General features: G+C 40.5%; 1 protein-coding gene across 3 annotated transcripts in view; it reads left to right on the forward strand.

The window, feature by feature from the left end:
- The window catches only part of AFF2 (ALF transcription elongation factor 2), a 345,448-nt gene that overhangs the window by 188,072 nt on the left and 136,885 nt on the right, over window positions 1-20,491 (forward strand). For all 3 annotated transcript variants that reach the window (XM_075513358.1, XM_075513356.1, XM_075513357.1), the window contains exon 4: window positions 1,909-1,953. In XM_075513358.1, coding sequence (XP_075369473.1) covers window positions 1,909-1,953 — 45 coding nt within the window. The remainder of the gene's footprint in view (window positions 1-1,908; window positions 1,954-20,491) is intronic.

Consider the following 20,491-nt stretch of genomic DNA (forward strand, 5'->3'; position numbering starts at 1 on the left):
GGTATTGAGAGGGAAAAAAGTGATTTAAGTGAAAAGTAGGGGGATGAAGGAAGGCCAATGAAGTGCTGGAATATCAAGTCATGCGGTATGAGGGCGAACTGCAGCCTGCTGCAGTTAATGCTGACCATCCACTGGAAGTTCTCAGCCTAGGTTTGTTAGGTAGAATTTGAGCTGAGTAGAAACTGGGGACAAAAGGTAAGGCTCTTTTTTTGGTTGGTTGAATGTTTTTAAGTGATATTATGAAAAATTATAATCCATAGTTGCTGAAGTAGATAAAAATCACTAATATCCCTGCAGTGTAGCCATATTCACTTGAGTACTTCTTTACCAAGATATTGATGAACTGTTGGAAATTCAGAGAACAGTGATGAAATAAGCCAAAGGGGTGGAAAATCTTGTTTGTCAGGAAAGAAGGTAAAAGTTGAACATACAGCATTTGAGAAAAGTGGAGTATAATTCTGCATGTTTGTGCGTGCTGTAAGTGTGAAGGGAAGTAATGAATTACTTAGAGTAGCGGGAAGAGCTCTACAGAAAGGCTGAGGTGACACTGAAAGCAAAATTTTAACAATTACCACAAAAAAGGGGCAAATAGTTTACAACACTGCTCCATATTTTATTAAGGGAAGGGAAGGGAGACCCATTTCCCTACAGCTTTTGGGTCAGACTAGCCACAGTACTAGAAGATATGGGGAAAACATGCTAACATTAGCAGAGCGTGAACTTGGTGATCTAATGGGTCTTTCTGGTCTTTGACTTTCGTAGCTGTGTGGATTTATTCTTGAAGCTTAGTGCTGGCTGAAATATAGGAGGAAAGCCATGGCTGGTGCTTTTGGTCAAGCTCTATAGCAGATTAGGATGACAGGGATTGAGTTTAGTCATGAGTGTCTTTTACCAAACTAGTTACCAAGGGCAATAAGGTAGAAGCATCGGGCAGAAGTGTCTCACTGAATATTTATGGTACGAAGCACTTACCTATTTTTTGGTACCTTCCTGAATATTGTGTCTTCCTCTTCTGCTGTACCCCCATGATAAGAACCCATCATAACTACCTGCAAGTGCTACAAAATGGTTGTACGTATGGGTCATGTCTGCCTGTTGTTTAGGTAAGTTCGCAGTATTTAGAGGTTTTGTGCTCTTTTAGGTCCTTGGAATGAGGGATTGTGGCAAATGCTGTAAGTACCATTTAAACGAGTATTTTCAATTGGAAGACATTAAGGGCACTACTCTGTGTGTGTGTGGGTATGGTTGTGTGCATAGATATATCGCATCTTTCTAAGAGAAGGAAGATCTGTCAAGCATCTCAAGGTGGATTCCTGTGTGCTTTTCAGTCTTCAGAGGATACTTAACCTGCAACAGGCTGATGAAGTGAGGGACAACAAAATCAGCAGCCACCCTTATAGTCCAACCAGTATTTTACTACAGTATATGTTTAAGAGCTGCCTTGGCTGTTAGCCTATTAAGCTGTAGGATAAGATAGTTGATGATAACAGCTTTCTCCTAACTGTTATCACCTCTGTCCTTCACTGCAGCGTGCAGCAAGTTAAACCAAACCTTGCCTTCTCTCTGAAGGCTGCCGATAGGAGTAACAGTGGGATCTTCTTCAATTACAGAAGTTTCAAGCAATTCTAGTGCCAGTTCTCAACTGTGAGGAAATCAGAGTACTTTATTGCTTCAAAAGTGTCATTAGTAGCACAAAGCAGCATGGAAGAAAAAAACAACTTTTGACAAAATGGGTCCTGCTGATGATTTATGTTGATCTCAACTGGAAAATTTGGTAGGCAGCAAGCGTGGATAACAGCAGTCTTCAAACAGAGGCAGTTGCTTGTTAGCTGTTCACCTGTGTGGTTGTAGTCACTGAACTTTGCATCTAGCACCTGACTAAATATTTCTTTTTTTCTTTAAACCTAGGTTACCCTTCCCAATGACTCCAGCTGTGTGGAAGAAATATTACGGGTGAGTAATACCCTTTGCTTTTGTATCTTTTGTATAACTGTAGTGATGTTATTTCATCTTTCATGGAGAAGGGTTATATGGCTGTCTTTAACACTGTCATTAAATATTAACATATTAGTGGGTCTGTATTAAAGAAACACAGCCAAGTGGTAGGCCCAGGGTGCTCCTTAGTGAGTAAGGTCAGTCCACGTAATCTGCCAGGTTGTCTCAGTCAGGATTTACGCACATTCCTGTTCTTTTTTAAGCTCTCAGTCTCTGTGAGTCTCTCCAGGACACATTTCTCTCTTACCCTGAGGTGGAGTTGCCTTAATTCTCCCACTCACAGACTGACCTACAGTCTTCCTCCTTCTTCCCCAAACTACAGTTGCTCATCGTTTTGTGTGGTTTTGTTAAAGACCTACACACATTTTTTTTCTGGGAGCTCTGCTCAGTGGTTGAATACAGAAAATTAAAACAACCACTCCAAACTGAGCATGGCTTAATTGCAACAAGACCATATAACAAGCAAAAGGGGAGTGTGCACAGCAAGTTGTATATGTGTAAATCTGCCTTACTTCAAGTGTAAGACGGGCTTTTCCTCAGACACCCCAACTTTGGGGTCCCCTGTTGTCAGTGAGATTTGTCTGGGGCAGGTTTGCAACCCACCAGTCCTTATCTGGGATTTAGTTTTTTATCCTCATGGGTGTAGTTTCCCATCTGTCAGAGATACCTCCCTGGGACTGCCAGCCAACTTGCTCGTTTTCGGTGTAAAGGGGATAAAATTTCAGTGGGAATTTGTGCTGGCCATGTCTTTATCACTAGGAGCAACTGGTGCAAACTAACCCAGACCTGAAATCATGTGTAACAATCGTCCCAACTTGCTTGCAAAGATATGGACTTATTCTTGCTTATAAAATAAAATAGCCTGCTCAGTATTCATTGCAATCCAGAGTTAAATAGTTTGGGAAATTTGCTCCTGTTTTGTGTACAGGCGTTATCTTGGGATGCTATTGATGTCCTTAGGGGTTACCAGTGTTGCTGCAGAAGTATGTTGAACCAGCAGGCGAGCATGCACATGCAGACCTGCAGTAATGGAGGAGTATGCATCTGCAGGTGCACCCAGCAGCAATGAATGCAAGGAAATAAATAAAATTTAGTTTCAACCTTCAAAGTGAGCAGGGGTTTATTACCTATAGAATGCTAAGGGAGCAAAAGCAAAGAAAATGTTGAAAGGCTGTGCGAAATACTTGGTATGTTTTAAATGTCTTCTTCCTCTGTTTATATATTTCAATTAGGTTCATCACTATAGTTGGAATGAATGACTTGTTAGCTGGGGAAAGCAGTTGTTTTCAGTAAACAGCATCAAAAGGAAATGTGATGTAGCGAATTTCAGGGATCAATCATCCAGGTGACAGTTTTAATGTGGGAACAGTGCATATAAATCACAGGAAGCAGAAATGTCTTTTTTCTAATCAAGAGGAGGTGATCCTATTTCCTACCCCATGACTGTAATTTGAGTCAACAAACAGAGGCAGAATGTCCCGAGCTTCCTTCTGAAACCTGCTGAGACTGGTGCAGGACTTTCTCTTGTCTTCAGAGGATGGGGATGAACTGCAGAGTCCCTGCAGCTGCAGACAGCACCTCCTGCCACCAGTAGGCTGTTAAACTTGGGGGGACTCTTGGGGTGGACAGAGCAGGGATTTGGCAGGTTTCCATGCCTCTGGGGATCTGTCTAACAAGGGCATGTAATGGGCACCCGAAAAAGGGATACGAACCGGCAGATCTTTCTTGACTGCCAGGTGCAGCTGTCTAAGGGGACCCCCGTGCCCAGCCTTGCCATCCAGCCATGGAGCAAACCTGTCAGCCATAGCCGCAGGCATAGCCAGAAGCCATCTTGAGCATATGAAACCGCCTTTGCCGGGGAGCAGGTATGGGCTTGGCACGCCGCAGGTGAGCGCGGGACCTCGGCCATGGTTCGTCTGGGGTGCGCGCTCCCTTGCCACATGTGCAGCTAGGTAGGTTTGCGTGCTGTTACACGGTGAGGGTGGCTTAGTATGCCATCGGCGTGGCGTTAGGCAGCTCTGGGCGCTGACAGGCTGTCTGCAGCCTTCTTGTAACCTGTCTGCAAGCAGGCTGCAGGCTGCCAGCAAGGCCCTGAGTGTATGAAAGCAGCAGATCACAGAACCGCTTCTGGGGCTGCCCATCAAAGGCTGAGCAAACCCCAGTCCCAATCGGTTGCCTTCAGTGGCAGTGTTTTAGGCTTTCAACTTCGTAGGGTGCTGAAGCACACGTGGAGGTAGAAGTACCTGAGTTTTATCAATGACTTTGTTCTTCTCAAATTTATAATGCAGAATAAGCTAGCGGGAAATGTGTTTTGGCTGCATGCAGAGTATCATATTCTACTTGATAGGCAACAGAGAAAAAATAAGTAAGAGAATGTGATGCCCAGCAGTGGTCAAAATCCAGTCTTCGGGCTCCCTGTGGAAGCCCTGTGTCAGGAGATTCAGGCTGTCTGCTCCAGATGAAAGGATGACCCTTGGTTTCAGCAGTGATTTGTGCTTTGAGAACCTGGATTAAGTTCCCAGCCCTGACAGATACTTTCTGGCATTTTGGGGCCACTTGCGTAGGCTCTGAAGAGCCTTTGGGAGTGTGGGCCTCAGCTCCCTGATGGCAGCTTCCCCAGGTAAAAAAATAGGCTATTAACATTTCTGTCCTGTCAGGGATGTTGCAGAGGTAAACAAGAAGGATTACAAGGCAGTCAAGTCCCGAAGGTAGACAGATGGGGCTGTAATAACATGCATTTTGACCGATCAAACTATTGGCAACGACTGGCAATTTCTGCTCTGGACCATGTCTGCTGCTGAGCTGTGCGCCCCAAAGGGCCGGAGGAAGGGTGCTGCCGCCTGCCTTGCCCTGGCCCTGCCAGTCTCCCTTGAGAGCATTTCATGCCTTGAAGTTTGCTCTTTTCTTTTTTTTTTTTTTTTAAGTCGGGGAATTAAGTGACTTAATTCAGTTTCACCCCTCAGAAAGACACAGTAACTCTTGTAGGTTTTTTTGCTAGGCTTTACAAGGAAGAGGGACCCAAGCTAAGATCCGTGACCTCTGATTTTACAGAGCTCTTTTTTCAAGCTGAACTTGATTAATGGTTTTTGTAATTGTAGAGGTTTGCAATTCCTAATCTCTGTCGTCTTTTTTTTTTCTAGAAAAAAAGGTTTAATTGAGTTTATGGTCAAAAATTTCCAACCAAGTGAGGGGAAAGGTCTTGAGTCCATTCAGACCCCTGAGTCTTCAGAGACAAAATTTCACAGTCCTTCAGATTTCCTGAAACACTTAGCCACTTATGTCATCTTGTGTAAATGCTTTAAGGACTGTTCCTGATACTACAACCAAAGGTTAATGGCAGACCAGTCTCCTGTTGATTTTGCTTTTCTAACCAGGATGGCTGAGAAGGTTAATAATAATAATAATAATAATAATAATCTCTCTTGTACAACTAAGGCCAAGCTGTAAAGGTAGTACAGGAGATTTGCATTTAATACAGGTTGCTAATACCAAATTGAAGGCAAATACACCGGTGGTTGCTACACTTTTTTCTGTTCCAAAATGTGGCTCATTTTTTTAAACCAACTTAATGGCTTTGAAAGTGTGGATAACATGGAAGACAGGCAATCAACAGTGCGTGTGTCTGTGTGTAGTTCACATTTTCTTAATATGGATTTAAATTAAGCTGTCACTTGCTATGTGCAGCCATTGAAAAATGAGTTCATTGAAATGTTGTGATACAAAGTGCAGATGGGATAGGAGAACTGACATTTTAAACCAGTATTCTGGAGTTGTTACTTGTGCCACTTGTACCAGTGCTTTACATCAGTGTGCCTTGCTGTCATGGCACGTTACGTGAACCGTTGTGCTGGTCCAGGCATAGGGATGTGTGTGGATCTGACACTGAGTGCAAACTAGCAGTGATCCCTTTTCTGCCTATAGAGAGCACAGAAAGGACCTCCCCTAGCATTGGTTTACCTCTGGGTAAAGAGGTGATAAACATACAAAATTACACGGGAAAGAAAGGAAATTTTATTTAACTAAAGTTTCTTGAGGACTTGTAGTGTAAACTGACACTTCGGGCTAGGTGTTTAGGCAATCGATTAGATGTAATCCCGCAGAAGTGAGGCTCTGGTCTGTACACATAAAGCTTTCGTGTCTGTGTTGCTAACCATCTGGGCAGGCACTTCTGGCTAAAAATCTGTCCCTGCTTAGAGGAACAAAAGAATTCTTGTAGGTGCATATTCACTGTAGTAACGCATCAAGTACCTAGATGGACTTCTGATGTTATGTGGCCAGCTGTGATATTAATTGAAAGCTTTCTAGTCTGGAAGCAAAACAAATCCTAAATATCATTCAGATTGTAATTAGTATAAAAATGACTGGAGTTAAATGAGCAATGTCTATAATTTGTATGGTCTTCTATTCTTCTGATGACTAGCTCATGTCTAATGACATTGGAGAATATGTAAATTGATCAGCAGGTGAAAATGCCCTTGACTGGGCAAATTATGTGTAGTATTACCTTCCTCATGCCAATTGAAAGCACTAACAGATTTAGTATGTATCATCCATAGCTGAGGTGAGCTGTTCACAGAGCAAAATTAGACTGTAACAGATATAGCTCATTATTTGCCCCTCAGTAATTGTTTTCTCTTCTAAAATACAAACCAACATTGAAGAACTATGCTAAACTTAATTATAATAATTTTAATTTGAAAAATACAGGTACGCTGTCCAGTGTGGTTACAAATGCACTTAGTAGCTGACAGGCAGTTTAAATATTTTCATGTGGAATCTGGGGGCTTGCTGGGGAGGACATGATGTGAATTTAAAATGATTATCCAGACGTCATTGGACAAGTGAATAACGAGCTGACTGGCCTAGTAAATCATGTGAACCTGTCAAATGTGGGAACACGTTGGGGAGGAGATGATGTCAAGTAACAGTAACTTAGCAACCTGGCATTTAGCTGTCCAGAGAATGAGTAAGAGTAGCCACTTTTAAATAGCTGAGTAAATAAATGAATCCCTATATGTCTTAGGTGTGCTATAAAAATAGCCCAGCACCGTATGTTTTCTGTCAAGCTGCTTCTTTCTCCAGGATAAGGTGATTTATTATTTCTATTGAAATGAAAAAATGGATTGAAAAGTTAACCCACGTGTAAATGTGTATCTGCGGCCTTTGTCCCTCGTCTGGCGAGCAGCCTTTGGAAGCATGTAAGGAACGGTTAATAGCCTGCTTTGAAAAAGGCAATGTGTTACAACTGTAGGGGTTTTTTTTCCTTTAGACTTTGCTTATGTACATGAAGATTTGGATGGATAAAAACAATTAATTTCTTAACAATTTCCAAGCCATTGCATTTTCAGGTTTTTTTATCAGCATTTTCTTGATGGCAGCAGAACCAGTTTCTGTTCTCACATCAAAATAAATCAAGGGGTAATTCCACTGACCTCTGATCTCATTTGAGTTCATTGAATTCTTCTTCCTCCTACACTGGTATAAATTGGCAGCAGCTCCACTTACATTGCTGCTGCTGTTATTAAATAAAAAGGAGTTACCTCTGCATTACTTTAGGTATACATAAAAGCAGCAACTAGTCTTTTGCTATGATGACTCTAGATGTAGTCTCACTCCAGAAAATGGAAATGCCAAGTAGTTCTTCAAGAACAGCTCATTCCTGGTTTGGTAGATGATCAGCTCAATTCTCGTCTCAGTACTACCACAAGCATTCAGCAACAAGCCTTTTCCCAGCATTTTGTGCACTGTGCAGCCATATACACACAGGCACGGTGAGATCAATAGTTGCAGTAATTTGAGGACAGCCTGGTGTAGGCTTGAGGTGCAAAAGGCTCTTTGGGAGTTGGAGAATGCAGCCTTAGGTCTTCCCAGTCTAGAGCAGACCCTTAACACGGAGGCTCACCTTGGCCGCTGTGAGTTACACCTGAACGCAGCAGAACAGGATTATTCAAGTTTTTGGCTGTTCACCTTTACAGTGACAACATTATGGTGCCACCCATGAGAAAGGCACCTCAGGAGCATTATCCCAAAGCTGTCTATATTAACTTGAAGGTACACACCGTAGAAAACTCAGAGCTAACTTTAGGCTACTTGAGTAGGAAGTTGGCATGAGTCAGTGCTCAAGTACTTAGCTTATGGGGCTGGTTTTGTGGGCCACCATTGCACTGCTGGCATGGCACAGGTTAGGTATGAGAGGAGTTCACTTGTGATGTAGATATATACTACGAATCTGCTTTGTGCTGCCAGATCAACGCAAAGCAGGCTTCTTGCTGTTGGGGAGGTGACGAGGAGAAAAGGTTGACTGTCTGATCTGACAAATGCATGTGGGTGTGCAGTGTTTCCTGTATTCGAAAGGTGGTGTTTTGCACCTGCCTTTTACAGGGATAAATGCCTCTTCAAGATGTAAGGCAGCAAAAGATTAGACCTTTGTCAGGACAGACAAGCAAGGTCTGATTCCAGACTGCAGGCACATTTATCAAATAAAGGTTTTATTTTCGTAGCAGTATTAAAGAAATTATTTAGCAAAGAACTTTGAAATGTAAAATCTGATCATTATGTGGGTCTATTGCAGCCTGTCTACACTGTAACAATAAAAAAAGATTACAAAAGGTATTCAGGAAAAGAGAAAGAGATTGCAGTGCACCTATTTCAAACTCACTATTCAATTCTGTTTTCTTATCTCCTTAACCATAATATTTTAACATATATTTTTGTACTGCCAAATTGAATTATTGCTGATTTCAGTAGTATTATATAATTCTGCTATCATTGCCATATTTACCATTGCTACTAAAATTACTGTAAAGTGAGCTGACATCACAAGAGTTTGGACACGTATTACTGCTCCTGAAGAGAATGAAAGTACTCTCATGAGAAATGAATGACTAAATGAAAAAGTGTTAATTCTTATCTGTTTTTCTAGCTCTTCAGCATCTCTTTTGCACCAAAACAACCACTTTTATTTTCTCTTCCTCATTGACAGCCACCTCAGAAATGATCCACTCTGTACTACAATATGTTACATGCTCAGCATCCTCACTCTGATTCAGTACTCTGTTATGATAAAAATAATGATACTTTATGAGAATATACAAAATAATTTTTTAAAAGCCAGTTCAAACGAGAAAGTAATTCAAGCAAAGTCATTGTCTTGGAGGAAAAGATAGTAAGTTTTGCAACTTCTGCAGAAGACCAGGTGCACCCTCTGTGTTTTGGTCACTTCATATACTACTTTTTCAAATACCTCTAAGTTTCGTAGTTCCAGAAATAACTGGAAGTGAAAGAGGCAAAACATGTGGGAAAATGAGTTGATAGGGTCTTGTAGTTGAGTGAAGAGTATCATAAAACTAAGATTCCTACTCCAGATTTGCAGACCCGTGGGACCTGACTTCCCGTCCCTTTTCATCATTGTAAATAAAGAGTAACTCCCTTATCTTTGATTGAAAGTTCAAGAGAAAACAGACCCAAGGAATCTGGGATGTCAGATCAACTTTGACCTTCTGTATGCTCCCATGAACAAAAAAGGCCCCAAGTGCTGAACTAGATGGAAAATTTTAAACACTTCTACACTGTTATAGTGTTTGGCTCTAGCTGTACCAGGTATGCTCCCTTAAGGACCTCGTGGGCTGCACAGATTTATAAAAACATATATAAAAAACATGATTAGGAACTTCAGAGCCTGTGGTGTGCGTGTCCTGGAGTACTGCTGCCAATTCCAAAATGACCGGTAACAACAACTACCGGCACAGTATGCAGTGTGGTCAAGCAGAAAAGCCATGTGAAGCTCCTATACTCCACTTACCCATCTTACTGCCAAAGTATTAAACAAAAAAATCTAGTCCTATTTTGAAATATAGGTAGTAGAATATTCCTCTGGTCTCAGATTAATCATTTCTGTTATTTCATCTTGTCCTGTCAAAATGAAACATGGTTAAATATGGGCATTGAGTGTTTAAACTGCTAGCAATGTTACCTATCATTTAAGTAGATTAATAATGTGTACTCTACATAACAAATTGCTTTAGGCACAGAATGAAGACATTGAAAACATATTAAAATCGAGTTAGGCTTTCTGAAATGAATGCATGCTTTAGAAACAATTCTGGTTTGAAATGACAAAGTCTGTAGCATCTTCTGTGGCTCTTTATCTCACAAAAAGGAAAGGCTCCATTTTTGCAGCCCTGAGAGCAAATATTGCAGGTTTTAAGTCCTGGTAGGAAGGCTCCCCATAAGTCAGCACTGCTGAAGAAGCAGGTGGGGCCCGTGAAGGATAAGTTGGCCATATGTGGTTGGTCAAGAGAAACAGAGCTAGGAAAAGGCTAGACAGACTTGCAGTGTCAAAGGGAAGACAAGTGTCCAAGGGCTGGAAGATATAACTAAATGAATCTTCAGAAAGAGTTTCAAGAGCTCAATTCTCCTCTGAAGTTTCAGCTGGCCATGACAATCAAAACCTAAAAAAATTGGTTGATGGTTAAAAAAATATATTTAAGGAAAGAACTAGAGAAATGAAAAAAAAACCCAGACCTAAAAGGGGCCAGATACTTGAGGCATGCTCAGTTTCACTCTTTAATTATACCCACCATGTTGCAACCTTTGATGCTTCACTGCTCTTGTGCTCTTAGAAAGAAAGTAAAGAAAGCAGAACAAAGATGACACCTGGAATAAACCTGAAGTTAAAACTTTGAATCTCATTGTCGCTCAGAGGAAATGGGTGGAAGTGTTCTGTTACAGCAGATACCAGGAATATTTGTTGCCATTTTCTTCATGTACTGCAGTCTAAATTTAACCCAAGGCACTCCTAATGTCTTCTTCTTAAGGCAGGAATACAGACACCAATTGAGTTACAGGCCAAGAAGTATTTCTTCCTGAGAGACCACCTGGACAAGCAGGTGGACTTTTCCTTTGGAGGAGTCATGTAGTGACATGCTGTCAGCCTTGCCAGCCTCCATGGGGTTTGTGGAAGCAGCCTAACATGGGAAGGCAGTCTTGCAGTCATCAGCTGTCTTAAGTTCAAGTTATTTCACATTCTGTAGGGAGAATAGTTCTGGAGGCTGCCTTTTTGGGGGGAGCAATTTATGTCTTTGCTACTTGCCATTGATCTGTAGGTTTTAAGACTCTCATGCAGCATAGTCAGTGGAGCTCTTTCTGAAGGTGTCTTCCTTCTTACCTGTGGAGATTGTTTCAGCTGTCAAAGTCTTCAGAATACACCACTTCACACCTGCGAGTAAATGACTGATACGGTCCATCTTCCCATCTCTTTGAACACCCTCTCAATAAATGTTTGAATACATAGACTCAGATAAAACATCCTACTTTTAATCTTCCTGTATAACCTTGAGATGCCCCTTCGCTCCACAGTGTCCCTTCTATGAAATGGGGAAATAGAACCTCACCCACACCGCCATCATGCTGCGAAGTTAAATTAGTTGCTAGCAAAATGCATTGAGGTCCTCAGCTGGAATTATTGGTGTTATAATTGTGCAAAAGCAAGGCTCAATGAGATATTTAAAATTATACTACATACTATGGCTTATCCATTTCTATAGAGAATTTCTAACATTTCTTTAAAGAAAGTGTGTCATTGAATTTAATGTTCTGAGAAACCTTATGAACTTCCAATCTATTTTAGCCATATATTTCAAATTGTGCTTATAATTGTGTTTTTTATCGAATATGTAAGTTCCTTTCAATTTCTTAATACAGTACATGGGTTTTAATACACATTTGAGAAGAATGCACGCTGTGGATGGGAGGCACTTTTGAGCGTTTTCAAATTGTCACAGTAAAATTGTCACATTTGTTTAATTAGCCTGTAGATCCTGCCACATTGATTTATGTCAGCTGTGTAACAATTTCTTTGGATAACTAGAAAATCTGACCAGAATGCTTTTTTTTTTTTTTTTGCCAAGGAATTTTTCACATTTCTTTTTGATTTAAAAGCAGTCATACAGGCACCCAGCCTTGCAGAAGTCAGCTGAAGAAAATGTCAGGCCTTAGCATTAGAAAGGAAGATGGTTTTATTAGTCCAAGGCGTTGTTTGTTGACCATTGTTCAGAAGCAAGAGATAAAATCTGACTACAAACATGAATCTGAAGTTCAGACCTAAATGCCCAGATTTATGTTTGTTCAACATTCTGCATGCACTGTTTAGTCTACCTGCTGCAAGTGTTACTGTATTGCTTTCCAGGGCTCCTAGGGTGAGGGCTCTGGTGTGGGTGTCACTGGAAACCCTGTTCTCAACAGTTTACAGCTCTTCTTTAAATATTTCCTCTATTCCTGTGCAACATCTAAGCAAATATTTTTTGGGGGGAGGTGGAAATAATACCTACTAGTACTTTGCAGGGTGAAACAGGAACAATATGGACACACATGGACTTAGGAGACTTGCATGGGTTGCTAACAGGAAAAAAAAAAAGGGCAGGGTAGTGTTCATTGCATTTGCTGCTGGTTGAGTGGGTGATTTAAGGCATGGACCAAATTTCACCTGTGGAGCCAAGCTGGAAAATGGCGGGTACTGATGTCTTGTGACGAATGCTTTGAGATCTTCTGATGGAATTTATTGCACAAGCACTGAGTGTTAAAGGCCCCTTTGGCCTTTGTAGTCCATTAATTTCTTTGCCATGACTATATCCTGCTAAAGAATAGGTTGTTTGTGTACCCCAAGGTACCGTAACCTTTAAAAATATTCTTCTGAGCCTCAGAAAAAAACCTTGGTGTTTGGTTTGTAGGAGAACATGCCTAGTAGTGATTTTCTATTTTTTTTAAATCAAGCAAATTAGTCCCTTCCCACTTACTCCAGTATTGTATCATTTCTAACCTCTTGAGTCCCTAATCTTTTCAATAAGAGGTCTGAGCTGCCAGTTTATCTGAAAAAGGAGTGTTGTACCAATCAAATGAAAACTGGTGCTCAGATTTTTTTTGAAGAGCAGCCCCTTGTCGTTCCTGAGTTCAGACAAAAACAAAGAACACAGCTTCAACAGTGAGGTGTTCACTAGAGGCTTCTTTCCATGAAAATAGTTATCACTCCTTTTTTCCTTGGCAATTGAGTCATTGTTGCTTTTAAAAGAAGTTGTCATGATCTCCTCATTACCATTTTTCTTAATATGATAAGTGTAAACTACAAGAAAGCTATCATGTTTGAAAGGATACAGGAACCCTAAGGAATGTTATACTAACTGCTTGTGCTCTTTGAAAAGGCTTAGGCTGGGAATTTGACTAAATGTATCATTCTGTCTCCTTTACAGCAGCATTGTCATTTTATAGTGTCTTTCACTTATAACACAAGTTACCCTTCAAAAAGAATGCCGTGTTACTGCATCTAGCCTTTGTATCTCTCCAGCAAAGTGAGATCAACAACTCCTTTTGGTAATTGCTTGAACATGATAATACATTGCACTTTGTACTTAAAAAAATAAAAAAGTATTCTTTGGCAGGATTATTCCAGTTCGTCTTTGTATGATAACTGGTAATTGTCAGTGTTTGACACCAGCTGGAGTTGCAAATAGGACTAACTGCTTAGAGCTAGCTAGCAGCCGTGGGTCTACTGGGTGGTCTTTTCTTGGGCTTGCTCCAGGTTTGTTCCAGATTGCTCGTATGACCTCTGATAAACTATTAGAACACTAATGAACAGTTTGCTATTCCTTTTTGGTCATCTAGAAGCAACAAAGACATACATGTCATCGTCTAGTAATGCAGATATATAATTTTTAAATGCTGGAGCACCAAACTTACTGCATTTTAGTGCTGTGGCTTTTGTGTCCTACTCACTGGTTTTCCTGTGGGGAAAAAAAAAGTAGTGTAGTGTTTGGAGACAGGAAGGTTATGGACTTTGCCCTTTTTCCTCCCTGTTTTTAGGAGTTAGTTTGTTTCAATGTAGTTTCTTGTCAGAAGGTTTTAAAAAATGCAGGCATGGGAGGAGGATATATTAATCTGGTGTATAGTCTGAACATGTGATTTCAGATGTTAGGACCACTCTGTGTGGGACCAAACATCCTCAGCTGTCATACATCTTAGTGGCAGTTCTGACTATTTAATGTTTCCAACTTCAGACTTACTAGCTTTGTAAGAAAGAACGAGCTGAGAAATGAGGAATCAAATGCATGCATGTGACAGTGGGAATCTGTCTACCAGAAATACTCTGAAGCCTCCATACCTTAAGGGAGATCAAAAAGACCTCAGCATGTTTTGGCTTTGGTTTTCTTTACTCTTTAAGCTGGCTTATTTGGGTAAGGCTGACATGCCAAAAAAGTATATGTTGTATCAAAACATCTTCTGTAACATACATCCATTTTTTCTACACCTGTTAGCTTAGCAGGAGTGGATCAAAGGGGAATGTTGGCATGATTTACAGGACACACAGATGCAGGAACAGACCTGCTTCAAGGCACAAGCGAGGAAAAGGAAATCCAGGCTGAAATGTTTGTTCTTTTCCAAAGGCTAAAATTACTATAATAAATGCCAGGTCGCATGATAGGGTTTCAGGTGGCTGCTTAGGTCTTTCTGTAAGAGAAGAGAATTAAAGGGTTGAGTGTGAGAGGCAGCAAGGACTCTACCTTTCTGTTACAGGCCAGAACCCATAGTATGTTTTTTGGCAAACATGCTAAGCTTTTAACCTTACAAAAAACCAGGGTGCCAAATTAGAGGATCCAATGATCAGGCTTCCGTTTGAAGTTTTCTGTCCATCCAGGGCTTGCTGAATGCTGATCAAGCTGGCTATGTTGTCCACCCAGGATTTTCCAGCCAATATTCAGAAGTTCCACCGCTGCCCTAGGCATTGCATAAGACAAAAAATGAGACAGTCTTTGCCCTCAAAGCATTCATAGTCTCTGATGTAGACACCGGGACAATAATCATACTCTGTAGGGGAGAGTGCATTCTTCATACACTAAGGGAGAAGCAAGTTTTCAACTGGGACACATGGTAGGGAGAGCATCACATAGATGAAGAAAAGGAAATGGTGAAAAAGGACAGCTTCTGTAAGGGCAGGTTTGAGCTTTTCTAGGTGTTCACTGTGTCTTCGCTTCAGCCTCAGACCACTGTATTAATGGCGTTACAGTTGAGGTGTTGATGAGACCATGTAAGAGGGAAACACAACATTAAAAACAAATGCTACCCTGGCACACCCACTCAGGAAAACCCATGCTGCAATACTGCTTGTGTGGTAAGCAGAATAAAAGAGATCTGGCAGAGTCTTGGTTTTGAAGGCAAAAAAACAGCTTTTGTAAAAGATTTCAATGCGTACTGTACAGCAGTGTGTGGTAGCTTCATTTCTTGGATTTGATGAGTAACAACTTGGAGTCCAATTTTAATGAAAGCAAATCATGGTTTACGCAAAAGAATTCAGCTTTAAACTCAAATAAGTTGCCTAACCTGGTTTCTTAATTTCCCCTTATATGCTATTTCAGATAATTGATGCTCCTGTTTTAAGACTAAAGCTGGTGTCTTCTGGCACAAGTTGATGCTTTCAAATTCCTGATGATTTTTAGACTCAGTTTCATCATATTGTTAGGATGTGGGTTATAAGCTGGTTACATGGGTCTAAAACTTTAGTAAACAATGTAAAACTTAAACAGTTTTCTGTGCTAAGCCTACAGAACAAGAAGTTTTGTTGTTTAGTAATTTAATTTTGCCTGATACTGAATTTGAAGATTTTATTTTTTCACGACGTTGGCATAAGTGGCTACAGAAATTAAATGCATTTTGTAATAAATTGCATGGATAAGGTCTTGTCATGTGACTACATAATTCACTGTTGTATTTTGTATGAAAAAACCATGAATCGATTACATCTGGCAATGTAAAGGAGATGGTGTAATGTATTGTATAAATCTGCACAGTGGAGTGCCTGAGGGTAGGTGCAGTCTTGTTTTGTAACTGTAAATTATAGTTCTGCTCTCCTCTTGGTGTGAACCCTAAGTTTCAGAGAAGAAAACAGGCGATTCAAGACATGCTTTTTTGCTTGTGAAGCTCAGGATGGATGGAACAAATTACCAGATTCCCTTAAACAAGTGCCAGCAGTGAATAGTTTCAAAACACAGTTGCTTATTTGCTTGGAGAAATGTTGCCAATGTTTTTTAAATTGCAGAGATGAAATTATATGTTGGTATTAGTAACTTTTGAAAGAATTAGCTTTTTATTACTTATTGTGCCTTTGTTTATATTATACTGTTGTACTGCCAGGATGTTATGTTGTATTTAACAGTTCAATGCATACTTCCTATCTCTTGGGGCCCTCATGAAAATTAGATGTGCCATCCCTGGAGATGGTTACCAACAAGTATCGTTTTGAATAAATAAAATCAATGGGATATGGCTGTGCATCTCAGTGGGGATGAGAAGCTGCCAAGAACAGGAGGTATTGCATTCGCCATACTGTCCACAGCAAGACTCTGGTACTGTGTATTGGGCAGCAAAGTCATTAGTTTAGTAACCGAGAATGACAGATGAAGGATCCCTAGCTTTCTGGAAGTGGGTTTAGTACCTGTGACTGCATGTACGTGAATACTTATGGGAATATCATTAACTTTTATGACTCTAAAACTGGTGTTAGCTGGTGTTAACTGAATATCCAGTTCTGGATGCAGTATTAAACAGATAGAATCTCAGCACGGCTGAGAATTAGTAAGTATGGAGGATCAGGATTTTACCCTCATGATTGCTCTGGTGTTCTTGAAGTGCTCTGTGAAAGACACAGCACTGACCACTGTCCAGCAGCATCCCAGATGAGCGGGACCTCGAGTCTGACCCATTCTGGCAGTTCCATGTTCCTGACCCATCAGTAGGTATGTCCAGAAGAACAGTTATATGGAAATATGAATACCTCACATGACCCAGCATCTCACATGTGCTTGTCAAAACTTCAAAGCTTTGATCATCCTCTCCTTGCATGCAACCATTATGGTCTATCCTTAACAAAACCCACATATTCTGCAAGTAGAGAAGACCCCTCCTGCTTCTCTTGGATGGGAAGTGGAGTTACCTCAGTGTCATTATTCGTGGTCAGTACATGCCTGTCTTTGGAGTCTCTAAAGGCTCATGGCTTGTCACAAAGACAACGCTGGCTCCTGCTTATCTCCTGGACTTTCACTAGAAAGCTTAGGGAATGGTCTAAGACGAAGACAGTGTGGGTCAGAGAGGCACTCGTACATGCAGAATGCATCTACCTTTGACTTCACAATTTCTCAGGCCTCCCTTTTCCTCAGAACTCGTAATTCTGTCTCATCATATAAAACTTGTCAGGAGACCTCTCCCGTGTGCTTCCTGTAAGGTCCGGTTTCATTTTTTACACTGTGTGATTCTACTTTGCCAACTATCTTCTGTGAACCCCCCATGTCCTTCCTGCACTTTACTCATACAGATAACCTAAGCCTGACAAGAGTAGGGATACAGCTGCTACAGACGTCTTGTTTTGTTGCAGTTCATCATAATGATGTTTCTATAGTAGGACCCTTAGGGGGTTGTGCTGCGTGTTCCTGAAAATGCCAAGAACATGTGAGAAGGTGCTCGAGGACACCAAACGTGCTTGGGATTGAATTGAAGGACTGTCCTGGGCAGCGTGAGCCACATTCAGGACAGTTTTTGACCATATAATCTTCCTGAGGTGGATCCTGAAGAAAATTATCCTGATCCACCTTGGAGAAAAGTATTCAACCTGTTTCACAGAGGAACCTTGGGAATGAACTATTATATATATATGCACAGCATGGAGCATTTGGGGCCCAGGACCCAGCAGGGAGCTAAATCATTTGGCAGTGTAGACACACTATTATATAGGCTGTGTTTACTTTTAGGATTGTGTCGGACTTGTTAAATTGGAAATTCGGTGGTGGGTTCATGTGGTGTAGCTTCATTACTCTCCTCCTAAAACAGCCTCTTGAGCCGAGATACCTTCTCATTGTAATGGAGCATAGTTTTTCTTCACATACACAAGATTGGTTAGAGCAGTAAGTACATCAATCATGATTTGCTATTTTTTTATTGTCTTCTAAATGCTCTAAGCAAAGAATATGAGTGTTATTAGTTATAAAAGCTACAGTATAAGGAAAATATATTGAAAAGTGTGAGGTGTACAGGAGTCAGAGAGTATTGAGAAGCTCAACAGAAAAAGAAAATGTCCATATTGCTATCACTTTCTTTGTGGATTTCCAAATGTTAACACAGTAGGAAAGGAAAACATAGGTTGTAAAGTTTATAGTCAACCCCATTGGCTTTTAAAGCAATTTCTATGTTCATTTTCACTGAATATAATTTTTTCTGTCCTTCCCCTTCTTGTTAATATGGAAAGGAATATTAATTTACCATGGGAGGATATGGACTGCATCCCATTCCCCAGCTGGGCAAAGGGAACTTATTTGTTGTCATTGATAAAACCCACAAGGTGAACACTGTGTTTTTAGATTATGGTCAGGGAAATGGTTGCTTTTTAAATAAAAATAAACTAAAAAATAAACTTTTAAATAAACTCTTAGCTTTTCAATAATAAACTCACGTGTGTATGTACTGTATTTCCAAATGGCTTTCTAGTAGTTTTTGGTACACTAGCAAGATAAATTCTAGTATGACAAAGGGATCATTGCAGATGCCACCACATTGTTCTTCCAAAAATATGTACTGGCCACTAGCCACCGGTAATAAATTTGCGAAAAAGGTTGCATGAGTAAAAAGTTTCCTGCCTTAACATTCATACCAGGAAAACTGACTTTCTCTTGGAGGCCATCAGGCCATCACTGAAGTCTTTTTTTTGGTTTTTTTTCCTTACAGGAAAAAAGATGTAGTATCCCTTTGATGCTGAAATTTTTTTTAAGTGTTGAAACATGATAATCAAATGCATATCCATGAATTTATCTATCATGTCCCTGTCAATACTGACAATGTATCAAAATCCCTTCCTCAGGAAGCCTTTGGCCCAGTATAAAGCAAGCCAGATTACTGGTCAGGATATTCCCAACTGCTCATGCAAATTTTCCATTCCTTCATAAGGAATATGAATGAAAAACAACCTGTACGTTTATTGTCTTTGTGTCCTTTAGGCTTTAGTGTCATTTGCTTGTACATGTATAAATATATATCTATATATTCATTCTTTCCTTAGCCTTTTTCCCAAAGATTAAACAGGTTGAGATGTTTTTTAATTCAGTATGCATCACACACATAAAATGTGGCTGCTCCTCATGCATTACTGGCTTCCTAGCAGAGAGTGTTTGATCAGGTTTGTATAAATGCAGAAACCAGAAAGATACTGTGAAACAAGACATGCTTTTTATTAAGGTTGCATTGATAAATAGTTAATAAAACATTAATAAATCATTAATAGAGTCTTTAATAAATGGTAAATCACTTGGTTATCTTTATTCCATCAAGGCAGTAGGTTGCTTAGCACCAGCTGTAACATCAAGTTTGTAATAACCTTAGAACATCTATTCATCACATATTAATTTTTTCTGAATGCAACTTTAACATACTGTGTAACCAAAAATTGGAGAAAGTTTAAAGCAACAGATTTAGCTAAGAGTTAAAAGGACTGAGAAGGGCAGCTGACAGAGAGAATACCACAGATAAGGTCTCTTTAGCAGCAGTGGCCTCAGATTGCATTTATTGCTCAGCAATGTGTGCAGGGCTGCTCCTCCTCCTGCTCCTCTGGCTGCCCTCTAATGATGTGGGCAAAGTGTCGGCCCTGAAACTGCCTTTGTGGACTCTAATGCCACAGAAGAAAAACACCAGGATTGTTGCTTTCTTCTTCTGCCTTTTTGTGGCTCTACTATCCACAAGAGAGGCAGGAAGGGTAGTGTTTGGCCAACAGAGATCTATCAAACTACAGAACAAGAAAAAGGGCTGGGAAGGGTCTTAGAAATCTCATAATCTACTACACATCCCTGTCCCAATGCAGTGCCTAAGCCATTCCTGACTGATGTGTGCTAATCTGTTCTTAAGTCTGTTCCTCCAAAGATGGAGTCTGTGTAGCTCTCTGAGCAATCTGTTTCAGTGCTGCACGGTCCTTACCATTAGAGAGCTTTTTCTTATGTCTAACTGGAAGCTTTCTGGCTGCAGTTTAAGTTCATATCCACCATAAAACGGGAGAACAGATTATTCTCTCCTTTAGCAACAGCTCTTTCTGTAATTGAAGACTGTTCTCCTGTCTCCCCTCAATTCTCCCAAGGGAAGTAGCATGAGCCCTATATCTTGGGAGACTTCAAATCAGATCAGGCTAAGCAGTTTAGAGTGCACTGTAGGAAGGGAAGCTGCCTCAGTAGGAAGGCAGAGTACACAGTCTAGCTGCTTTTTTCCATAATGACCTCTTAGAGCCTGGCTCAGTGCTTTTATCTGTATTTAAAAACACTGCACACTTTCTTTTGAACAAGAAGGAAATGATGGAAAAATGAAATACAGAGAAAGGAAATAAATCTTGAAGGCAGCTATTAATTTTAGGGACTGGTTTTGTAAAGCTATTTACCATCTGCCCCATATCCCCTGTACTCAATTCTCTCACTCTGACCTTTTC

The sequence above is a fragment of the Mycteria americana genome, chromosome 10 (genome assembly GCF_035582795.1).
Source record: "Mycteria americana isolate JAX WOST 10 ecotype Jacksonville Zoo and Gardens chromosome 10, USCA_MyAme_1.0, whole genome shotgun sequence".
In the NCBI taxonomy this organism is placed as follows: domain Eukaryota; kingdom Metazoa; phylum Chordata; class Aves; order Ciconiiformes; family Ciconiidae; genus Mycteria; species Mycteria americana.